The sequence below is a fragment of the Diuraphis noxia genome, unplaced genomic scaffold, assembly GCF_037042655.1.
Source record: "Diuraphis noxia isolate RWA-SAM2 unplaced genomic scaffold, SU_Dnox_SAM2 contig0001, whole genome shotgun sequence".
Lineage (NCBI taxonomy): Eukaryota > Metazoa > Arthropoda > Insecta > Hemiptera > Aphididae > Diuraphis > Diuraphis noxia.
In genome coordinates, this window is record NW_028301711.1 from 58,271,224 (window position 1) to 58,284,076 (window position 12,853).

A 12,853-nucleotide genomic window follows, 5' to 3' on the forward strand; every position below is an offset into this window, starting at 1 on the left:
ATTAATTTCATCATGAATTCATGATATATTAATATCTTATATGGTTTTGCGTGGGTAGACCATTGACCTATTAACTAATTAATAGGTCAATGGGGTATACTGATCAAATAATTATTTAAAAACATTTCGGGAAAACGTATTATATGTAACTGATAAGATGCAACAGATGAACACCACCAGGCACCATTACCCGTCATCCGCCAACAGTAATAATAATAATGTTCATAATCGCCTTAATAGCGGCTGCTGTAGTGGTTTTCTAACTTTTATTTTATATTTAACGTTTATAATAAACATGGAACCAAACAAAACTAAACGTGGAACATTATTTTCATATTTTTCAAACATAAATCAAGTAATTATTACTTAAGTATTTAGTTTTTGTATTTTAAAATTATAATTTTTCAATTTGTATCTAATGTAATATACTAATATCTAAAAAGTTAATAAACACAATCATAACGGATTATATAGGGGGTGTGTGGAAAGCCCCCCCACGTTTACATATCAAGTACATTTAAGCTCATTAAAAATATTATGACTATGGCCCATTGACTCGAGTATGCGAGTAGGTTAGTAGGGTATAACCTACGCACGCAGCAAGCTGTCATTCACGCGACAGACACGAGTGCGGCGGTGTCTAGGTCGTCATAATAATATTATCACTAAGACGCGACGCATAGAATAACACGATATTATAATACCATTAATATATTATGATGCATTGTTTATTTGTATGGCCTATCATTCTACGAAAAATACTGTGCAAATCTCGTCGATGAAATTGTATTATAATAAAACAATGTCATGCCGAAATAAATTCTAAACACACCGAGCGCTTAGATTTAAGAATCAAATAAATCGAAGTATTCCGTACAATGATGGTAATATGAATAATATTATTATGAATACGAATACCTATGAAAAATATGTGTCGAGCGTGGCAGCGCGCATCGTTCCGAATCCGAATGTTATGCTTATGATAATAATAATAAATTATGGTAGGCCTTTGGGCTCTGACGTCTTTGGTGCGTGCGTGTTAGTGTTAGTGGACGGGCAGGACAGGTGCCGGGTGGGCCCGTGCACGGTGATAATAATAATAATAATAACAATAATGATAAAAAAAACAGCGATAGCCATTTGCTCGTCGTCGCGGTCGGTCGTCTTCACTCGTCCGTCACCGATAATAATACCTCGCACGCAAAGACGACGACGACCACACTGTATTCCGGTGCCTATCGCCACCACCGCCACCGCCGCCACCGCTTCTGTTCTCGCACGGTCACCGACAACAGCCGTCGCCGACGACGACGTTTTGCGCGCGCGTACGACGTCGTTCCGTTTGCCGTTTGGTTTTTTAGTCGTTTATCAGACATTGGCCGGACGCTTCCCCTCCACCTCCGCTGCCGTTGTTTATTTATCCCGCGCCGTCGACGGGGACGTCGCTCCTCGTGTATTATGACAGCCGGCCGGTCGAAACGCGTCTAACACAAATAATTTAATATTATCATTCAACCGTCCGACTCGCGTCGTGTCGGTCTGTTGACCGGCAGATCTGTTAATTACACTCTTCGGTAAATAATATAATTTCCGATTTTCTCGTTTTTTGTCGACGAGCTGCCGTCCGGTCGTTTTTGTTTTGTCGCTTTTCCATTTTTTTTTCTTTTGCTACGATCATGGCTGTCAACGGTACAGACGCTAACAAGGTGACCGTCGTTCTAGGCGCCCAATGGGGCGATGAGGGCAAGGGCAAGGTGGTCGATATGTTGGCCACGGACGCGGATCTCGTGTGCAGGTGTCAGGTGAGAAAAAGCCATGCACGTTACTATAATACCGTACGACGACCAAATCGCTGACTGTGATGTATTTTTTTTTTTTTTAATCGTCGATTTCACTCGGTCGCTTGAGATTTTGACGGCCGTCCCACTGCGATCGCAACAACAACAACAATCATAATAATAACTTTCAAGGTTGCTGATGCGCGGCAGACGGCTCTATATTTTTATTATTAACTACATTTTTATCATTTTACCTTCGCGGCCTTAAGGTCAACGCGCAGTGCTCATATTATTTGAATTCGTATACGGATTGAGATACATCACGCAGATCAAAAAATATATTTAAATTAAAATCCACTGTGCAGTGCCAAAAAAATTTCGAATTTTTTTCCATCCAATGCTTTTGGCCTTCTTTTCTATTTAATATTTTTCATGTCATTGCTTACCACCAACCTAGGTGTTATTTTTATCATTTTTTTTTTTTTTTTTGTTGCCTTCGTTGAAAAATTATATTTACCTTGTGACTTGGCGGTTCTGTCTTACTGTATGATGGCAATGATTTTTATTACCTCCAACATACATACAATATAGTGTTTTGTAAAAGAATTTACTACTTTTTAACCCACTACCATTATATTTTTCTTCATATTTTCCACAGGTTGCATCATTTCCCCCCAATTTTCCTTCTTTTTTTAATTTGTTTTCACCTATGTTTTCACTAGGTGAAAACATAGGTGCTATGTCATTGCAATAAATTTCAATTTTTTTTATATTTGACATTAAATTTCAATACATCACTTAATCTTTCAATCGGATATTAAGTATCTTGAACAATTATTTTATAATTTTTAATTGGATAGGTACCTATGGTTTTTCTTAGGCCTTTTAGTTATTTTCAATTCTTGTCAGAATTGGTTATTGGTTTATTATTATAATTCAAAATGAATGAATTAAGTATTTTTGTAACACTATCACTTACTTTCGAGCTTATATTGTTTAACATACCTAACTGCCATTAATTTTTTATTAAATTTTAAATTTTCATTTTAGGGAGGAAACAATGCAGGCCACACTGTTGTTGTGGATAATAAGGAATTTGATTTTCACTTATTGCCAAGTGGAATTATAAATCCTAATTGCAAATCCGTCATTGGTATGATATAAATTATTTTCTAATTTTTGTTTGCAAGTTTCATATATACTTGAAAACTTTAATACACCAATAGTTAATTAAAATTAACTTATGTCTACCAATCTAAAATCTAAATATAATAAACATTTTAAATTCCTGGAGTAATATTAACACCAAAAAATGTTCAAACCATTTACGAGGTCTGTTCAAAAAGTACCAGGATTTTATTTTTAATAATTACAAAAATGAAGTTACATATTATTTAAAGATATCGCCTTGACGCCTTCAAAATACTCTCCTCCAGACGATATGCAGTGGTTCCAGCGATCTTGCCATTTTTCGAAAGTCCTTTGGAACTGTTCTAAAGTTATAGCTTTGAGTACTGTTGCCGTATTCGCTTTAATTTCCTCTACATCTTGAAATCGTCCTTTAAGCGCAGATTTTATTCTCGGGAAAAGGAAAAAATTGCATGAGGCTAGATCAGGAGAATAGGGAGGGTGCGGGACCACAGGTATTTTATTTTTAGCCAAAAAATCACGAATTGACAACACTGAATGTGCTGGCGCATTATTGTCGTTATGAAGAAACCAGGTTCCACTTCGCCATTTTTCTGGGCGCTTTTTGCTGATTCTCTCTCAAACGTATTAATACATCTTTATAGAATACCTGATTGACTGTTTGTCCATGGGGCACAAATTCATAATAAACAATACCTTCAATATCAAATAAAAACAATCAGCATTGTCTTGACATTCGATCTCATTTGGCCAGCTTTTTTTGGTCGAGGGGAAAATGTTGTTTTCCACTGAGATGACTGTAACTTTGTTTCTGAATCGTACTCATAAACCCATGTCTCATCCCCTGTGATGATATTTCTTATGAAATTAATATCAGCAGATCGATTTGTAAGGTCTTGACAAATCGTTAAACAATTTTTCTTTTGTTCCAATGTCAACAACCGCGGAACGAATTTAGCAGCTACCCTTCTCATTTGTAAATTTTCTGTTAAAATTTCATGACAAGATCCAATTGAGATTCCTGCCTCATTTGCTAACTCACGAACAGTTAATCTGCGGTTATTTCATACTTTTTTGTAAATGTTCGCCACAACATCATCGTTTCTGGATGTCGACAGTCTTCCAGAACGTGGATCATCTTTAGTTGACTGTCGACCATCCATGAAACGTTTAAACCACTCAAAAATAATGGGGCGACTTAAAGAATCGTCCCCAAAAGCAGTTTTAATCATTGTGTATGTTTCAGTTGCATATTTACCAAGTTTCAAGCAAAACTTGATGCTCACACGTTCGTTAATTTCGGACATGACGAAAACGGAGATCGAAACAAACTGACCAGATTTAACCACATATAATATTAAACTGAGATAAGATAGCGACTTCGGGTTTTGTTCAAAATATTATCTAATACGTTGGGAATATAATATCTATTTATAATTTAAAACGTTATCATGTATAGATTAGCCGCAATAACATTTGTCCTGGTACTTTTTGAACAGACCTCGTTTATAAGCAACACTTATATAGTAAGAAACTATAAATAAGTAGGTATTACAAAAAAAACATTAATTTATTATATTTTACATATTTACTTTTCTCAGAAATGCTTGATTAATTATTGATTATTTTAGTTGAAAATCAATATTTTTTAGTTTTTGTTTTTTACCTACTCAAAAAATGTTGGACATTTTCCAATTTTATGACATTTGTCTATTAATTAATTTTTAGCAAGCTTTCGAGGTAGGTACAATTATGTAAGACTTTTATTAGGTATTAAAAATGCTGATTGAAAAAATAAATAAAATATTTACTATTTTTATACAGTGTCGGTCTAGCTCATGATTGGGCCCCCCACAAACTTAATTTTAACTTAAACAAAAAAAAATTTAACTGCCATTTAATAAAATATTAAAACTATTTTATACATAATTAATAAAATTAGGTCTTTTTTCAACGTTTTGAATTAAAAATTAACATTAAATTATTAAAAAAGTAATTTATTATAATTCATTCCATGACAATCCTAACATATCAATAACTTTATCTTTGTTTATACTTTAAATGATATCATCTTCAACAAATAGACCAGTTAAAGGATCTAAATATTGCTGGCTTAATGAAGATTTATGTTTGATTTTTAAAATTTTTACTTTTGAAAACACTCGTTCACACTTAACTTGTGTACATGGAAGTATAAGAACATATTTTAATGCTATGCACAGTGTATTGAATAAGCCCGTTTTAGTTGTAAGTTTAAAAAGAATTTGAAATATTTTTGGTTAAACAGTTATTACAATTTTGTTCAATGCTTACATATTTATTAGAGTTGTACCCGATTAGAATTTTAAACACATGCATATTTTTTTTACGTTTACAATTGGCTATGGGCCCCTATAATATTGAAAAATATCGAAGGGCCCCCGGGTAGCCGGGTGGGCCAGACCGACACTGTTTTTATAGTGTTATTTTAATAATTGAGAAATTATGTTAGTGTTATAATACTAAATAATAAATATTATCGAAATTCCCAAGATTAGATTATAATCCTAGTATCTATAGTTTAAAATTATTTGGATACCTACATATTCAACATAATTACTATAGTTAAATACCTAAGTATCATCTATACAATTTTAAAATTTAACACTGCAAGAGCCTTGCTACACTGTGCTTAAAATTTGTATAATTTTAATTAAAAATTTATATTTCCTATGTTCAAAATATTACAGGTAATGGAGTTGTTATCCATCTACCTGGGTTATTCGATGAGTGCAGTAAAAATGAAAAGAAAGGGCTAGTGGACTGGAAGAAACGATTATTGATTTCTGATCGTGCACATCTTGTGTTTGATTTCCATCAGGTAATATTTCCATAATATCTTTGAATACATTAACTGTACAGTAGAGTACCGCTAATCCGGACTATATGGGACCGGACTCTCTCCAGGTTATCGAAAATCCAGATTAAACAAAATTACGTTTTTTTTTTTAACTTACTAATTAATAAACATTATAAATAATAACACAATAAATAAACTGTCAAAAAACAATGTACATTCTACATATATTGTCAAAATGATATCTTAATTATGGGTATTTCCGAATATATATATTATACATGAGTACATACTAAATACAAAACATAAATTGTCCGGATTAGCGATGACCAGAGTAGCAGGATTTTACTGTAATTTAAACTAGTGTGTATATAATTAATAAAGATTTGAGAACACACAAAACAGAATAAATAGTCATTCTTATTTATACAAAGTGATTGAAATTTAAATAGTAGATTCATTTGTTGAGTTTTAACTATTGTTGATGGGTAGTTTCTGTACTAATTGGCCTAATTTAATCAATGTTTAATATTTTAATTTTGTTTCATAAAATACTTATCCTAGTTATTAATATTATTGTATTATGTTGTATATATTTATACCTATATATCAATGCTTCATTTATAGAAACAATAAAATTATTTATACTATATGTTTCTAGTTTTAGGCATTAATAAAATAATGTTATAATAACTAACTTCTTAGCTAATATACATGGGTAATTATGGCATTTATTCATTTATTTAACATATATTTTGACTCGACAATAGTCATGATTAACTTTTCATTTATAAGAAGAAGTACCTACATACATTTTATTCATATAATTACTAAAGTTATGACTTATTTTATTATGCCATTACAATCATTTTTCTATTTATGTGTGCCAGACACCAAACTATACCAACTAAATTGTTACATTGCATGTCTTCTAAATGACAATTGTTTATAAAGATTTTTTTCTCCATGTTGAGTATGAATATTAAATTTTTATTTTATATAAATTATAGCCATTATTGCAATGTTATAACTTATAATTTATAAATAATAGTAGGCAAACAAGCTTATGAATTTTCAAAGATCCATGAAACTAAAAATATTTAAACAAGGTTAAAAGGTCATTTTATCATGTATTAAGGGATTTGATACAGTGATTTTCTGTATTTATTTAACATATGCGTGTAATAGGATTTTAGCCGTGTTCTTTACCAAACGTATTGATGGATATAGTGAAGTAATAGGAATTCTAAAAACTGATTTGAATTTGACGACAAGTCTACTTGAAATTGACTTTCTCTCATTTTTGATTTTTTGATTTTAACTCCAAAAATTTAAAAACAAACATTTTTTAATCACTATTTTTCACATAACTTGGGTTATTGGTACGTTTGGAAAAATCCTATTTCACACGTGCATTAAACTAGGACAGAAAATAACCGTATCAAATCCCCTTAACTTTGGTATGATTATAAATCGTATTTATTTCTTTATTTTTTTTTTTTAAATATAGCAAGTTGATGGTCTTCAAGAAATGGAAAAGGGTAAAAAGTCTTTGGGAACAACAAAAAAAGGGATTGGGCCAACTTATGCTTCTAAAGCAACTAGAAATGGTCTAAGATTGGCAGATTTACTTGGAGATTTCCACACGTTTAAAGAAAAGTTAGTTGGGTTCTAATTAGTTAAACAAATAAAAAGTAATAAATTTACAAGGTTTTGTAAGATTTAACTTTAAAGTATTTATAAAATAAATCGGCTATTTTTAAACTATATAATATTTTATTCAAAGTGTCTTTTTTATACTTTTATCTAGTTTCTTTATGGTTTTTATTTTTGATACACTTACCTATATATTTTTTTTATAATAAACGTACTTACATAAATAGTTTAGTTGTGTTTATCAACATTTTTTAATATTGGTGATAACAATTTGAATATATCTGTGTATCATATATCTATATCTATTACAAATCCTTACTTCTTGGATTATAAGCTTAAAAATCATGTGTATAATTTTTAATGTTAATGTAACCAAATACCTTTTATAAATTAAAATAAATTGGAAAATCATTATTATATTTCTTATTTATTTTTATTTTAAGGTTTTACAACTTGGTTGACATACATAAACGGATGTTTCCATTACTAGAAGTTGATCCAGAAGAAGAATTAAAGAAATATGAATATTATGCTAATGAATTAAGACCATTAGTAGTGGAAACTGTTGGATATTTGCATTCCGCATTAAAAGAAGGAAAACGAATTTTAGTGGAAGGTGCCAATGCAGCAATGTTAGATATTGATTTTGGTAATAACATCATTAATTTATAAGACACTTGTTTGGTAATGAATAAAGTAATTAAATTGTTTTAAAAACTAAATAGGTACATACCCATATGTAACATCGTCAAATTGTAGCATTGGTGGTGTTTGTACTGGTCTTGGTTTACCTCCATCAAGAATTGGCGATGTTATTGGAGTTGTCAAAGCATATACTACAAGAGTTGGTGATGGGCCATTTCCAACAGAGTTATTTGACGTAAGTATTTGTTATACGGGGTGATTCTTTTTTATCATTTCAAGTTGTTAAAAAACCAACGTTTTTATTAAAAAAATATATTTTTAAATATTTTTTATCCTTATCATTTTTAAGTTTTTTACTTTTTTTAATGACAACATAGAGTTTTAATATCATATTCCAAAGCAGAATATTTTTCTAATTATTTTGATACGTATAAATCGAATTTTGGACGAGTAGTCTATGAGTTATAAGTATTTAAAGTTTAGATTGGCGGAGTGGAGTGGTACGGGGTTACCCCGCAAAATGTTTGTCTACTACTCCGTTTGTCTAAACTTAAAATACTTATAACTCATAAACTACTCGTCCAAAATTCGATTTTTACGTATCAAAATACTTAGAAAAATATTCTGCTTTGGAATATGAAATTAAAACTCTAGGTTGTCATTCAAAAAAGTAAAAAACTTAAAAAATTATAAGGATAAAAAATATTAAAAAACATAATTTTTTAATAAAAACGTTGTTTTTTTAACAACATGAAACTCTGTAAAAAAATATTTTCAAAAACATTGATACTTTTTGAAATAATGAGTGTTCAATGATAAAAGAATCACCCGGTATACAAAATATTAAAAATTTTAATATTTTAATTCTATTTTATTTTACTGTCTTCTAAAATGTGTATTAATTATTTGATATAACTTAAATAATGACGTTTATTTGAGTTTGAAAATCAAAAATAATTGATTAAATGTTTTTGAATTAATTTAGGATGTTGGTGAAAAGCTACAAACCATTGGAAATGAGATTGGCGTTACAACTAAGCGAAAGCGTCGCTGTGGATGGTTGGATATCCCACTTCTAAAATATACTTCGATGGTCAATGGGTATACTAAGTAAGAATTTTTCTATATATAAAATATGCCAATTCATTAATCATTTTATTTTTCAACATCTTATAGTAATAAAAATTATGAAAATAATTTTATAATAACTCATTTATAAACATGTTTATTTAAAGTTTTTAAAATGTTATAATTTTATAATAATTAATGTTCAGTTTTAATTAAACACTAATTTTATAACTAATATGATATAGTTTTATATTTAGGATAATTTACTAATTATTAAGTTAAATAAAAAGTAAACAATGACCTAAGGCATATTTTTTTTCAATAATTTGTAACTACATTTAACCTTTCAATTACTCCACTGCAATCTGTGTAATAATAGTTTTTTTATGCATTTTAACCATGAACATAATCTCTATTGTGCTATTGATTCTCCTGAAAATTCTTAGTGCTGTGTTAATATTTTAAAATATATCAAAATGTAAAGATTTTTTTTTAAATACTTGCAGTTAAAATTGTTTATGTTAATATCACTATTCAATATATGAGATATCATGTGAATGTAAACATTATGACAAAACACTATTTTGCAAACCATTTGGGTATAATTTTCAATTAACTCAACTTTTTGCATAGGATTTCAAGATATTAATTTAAGTTGTACCATAGATTATAAATACTATACATTGCTCACTGGCTTAAGTTATAGGGTGCGTGTGGTTAGGAACATCGAATGTCACTGAAATCGGTAGTATTCATCTGGCTATCTACCAGGAGTAATATTGTACTCGACCGAAAAACTGGCCAGTGAGCAATCTGTGGTATGTAAAATCAGTGAGAGTACATTGAATATATCACAAAATTTGTATTTGACTTTTGTATTTTCTCCAGTTTCGTAGTCAATGTATGAATAATAACATAGAATGTTTCATCACAAATTTAGACCCGTCACTTAACTTGGTTAATTGTTCACTTCTTCATCAAAGAATTATTTATTTATCAATTTATATACACTACTTCTTTAGTTTCTTATTGTTTAAAAGTATCTTGAGTTTTTTTGTAATAGGTTAATATATGATGTAATGTAACTCTAATATCATTTCCAATTTCAACACATAATAAATTATGATTGCTAATTTGATATAAATTTTCCAAATATTCCCGAATTCTGATAGATGGTGATAAGAAACTATGAAAATAATTAATTTATACCTATTTAATTTACAATCAATATTATTGTGGTTAAAAAATTAAAATAGATGTCCTGTTTTGTTGGCTGTTGTGGTAAGCTATTGCCTATTAGAATATACATATTACATACAATATTTTACAATAACAGGAATTCTGAGAACTATCTATAATAAGATCATTGAGTCAATACTCAGTATTAAAAAAAAATTTACTACCTATAATGCCTGAATATAAATATGCCTCTGGCTACTCGTAATTATTATAAACATGAAAACACTCGAACTCGTAAAAATTTTGTTTATATTATAAAACAAAATTAAAATGTAATTGTAATTACTAATAAGTAATAAGTGATGCATATCTACACAACTAAATATTATAGACAAAATATAATGCTCATAACTTTAAAGTCATTAGTATAGTTTGTTTTATTTTACTAGTCATATCCAAGGTATCTCGTATTCTAACTCCATCCACTTTAAATTTATCTTAGGCTCATACTGGAACCTAGTATTTTGACCTTTACAAGTAATATTTCGTAATTATTTTTGCTGTATGTTTATTTCTTAAATATTTGAATATAATATTATACTGACAATTCTTATCTATTTAACATTAAATAATTAATAATTATATTATATTTTTAGAATATGTTTGACTAAACTCGATATACTGGATACGTTTGATGAAGTAAAAATTGGAGTGGAATATCAGTTAAATGGAAAAGCGCTCAATTATTATCCATCCAGTTTATTTGAACTTTCATCTGTTGAAGTATGTATAGTTTCATAATAGTATTTATCCACTATTATTATGTTAACTATTGTAATAAACGTGTTTTTGAATTTACTTATTTAGGTTAAATATTTAACTTTGCCTGGTTGGAAAACAAATATTAGTGGCATAAGACATTTCGATAACCTACCCGAGAATGCTAGAAATTTTGTTTTTACTATCGCAGAGCTCCTCGATGTACCAGGTATTTCATTTTTTAGTTTTCTTAAAACAAATTTAATATTAGTGGATTAAAGCAACATCCTGGCCTAAGAAAAATTTGTTGTCGACAATGTTTCTGAAATCCATCATAAGCAGTAACATTAATATTTGTCGATGACAATGTCAGCATTATGTTTCGACAAATGTTTGTTGGTCTGGACCGGCCTTAATAGTTACATTTAATTTATCTAAACATGCAGCATTTAAGATATATGTAAAATAAATGTTAGTTGTTATGAAATTAAAATGTAAAGTTGAAGTTTGTTTTTGTAAAACATTTACAATAATACTTGTATTATAAAAATAGCGTAAATAAAGTTTGGTACTTTTTATGTAGTGTAATGTGAATGTGTTAACATAACAAAGTTACTTACAAAATGTAATTTTATTTCTTTCAATGTAATATATTGAAAACTAATTTTATTGACAGTTAATACAATTATAAATTATGCTGGTAAATCAGTCATAATTCTGACTGAAATATTGTATTAACATTCATAATGCAAATTATATACATATTTGTTTTTTTTTTTCAGTTAAGTGGGTTGGAGTTGGCCAAGGAAGAGAATCAATGATTAATGTTGATAGTAAACAACAATGATGAACTGGAAAACGTTATCTCGAACCTTCAAACATTTTTAGGTTCTGAGTATTAGACATTAATGTATTTAATATTTAGTCACCTCATATAAAAAATACATGTCAAAATCGCCACTATTAAAGATTCTGAGGCTATCCATTGCACAATCATGATTTTCATAGTTATGCGTGAACGCCTACCACACCTTACTAGTTTACTTGTCTACGGAACATGCTGTCTGGTTACTGACTTACAGCCACTACTCACAGTGGTAAAAAAAACTGTCTGGGTCTATACTCGACCTCATTTTGCTGTGGTTTAAGACCTCTGGAGAGATTATTTTAGGATAGCGTGGTCAGTGTAATTAAAAACAAATTGTTTCAATCGAATACGGTTAGAATTTTGTGAAAGACCAGGCAGTGTGTTCTCATCCTGTGTTACAGCCTACAGAGATTACCCCCTTCATACAAACAAATTATACTTCTTTACTATATAAATTATGCTTATGTCCATTGAATTACATCACTTAATTTTTCTACTCTCTTTAAAATATCTTCTGTATTTACATTGGTTTTACACCAAACGTTTTTATTTAGTCCTGACAAAATGATCTAGTTAGTACTTTTAAAATGTCTCCATACCTATTTTTATAATAAGGACAAAATTTTTAAAAATCACTTATTACTTTGTAGGCATATTTTTTTTTGTTTTTAAAAGGTGAAACGTGAACAAATAGAATTCAAATTTAACACATATTACAACATTTATAACTAATAACCATTATAATAATAAATAACTAGAGATGATAAGCAAATACAAAACTGTTGAAACTTGTTAGGGAGTCCCGGTTCTCAATCATCCGGTTATTTGTTCATTTAATATTATATGCGAACATTATTAGTAATTAATCTACCTATTGAATTTTATTTGCATTTACCTAACGGTAGATTTGACCAA

At 29.3% G+C, this 12,853-nt stretch overlaps 1 protein-coding gene across 1 annotated transcript; it reads left to right on the forward strand.

The window, feature by feature from the left end:
• Positions 1 to 1,379: 1,379 nt before the first annotated feature.
• On the forward strand, positions 1,380 to 12,063 carry LOC107166743 (adenylosuccinate synthetase-like). Its single transcript, XM_015515533.2, has 10 exons — positions 1,380 to 1,802; positions 2,829 to 2,931; positions 5,657 to 5,787; positions 7,274 to 7,422; positions 7,863 to 8,068; positions 8,145 to 8,299; positions 9,050 to 9,174; positions 10,968 to 11,094; positions 11,179 to 11,299; positions 11,853 to 12,063. The coding sequence occupies exons 1-10, from the start codon at positions 1,677 to 1,679 to the stop codon at positions 11,915 to 11,917; spliced, it is 1,308 nt and encodes a 435-aa protein (XP_015371019.1). The 5' UTR covers positions 1,380 to 1,676; the 3' UTR covers positions 11,918 to 12,063.
• Positions 12,064 to 12,853: the final 790 nt, after the last annotated feature.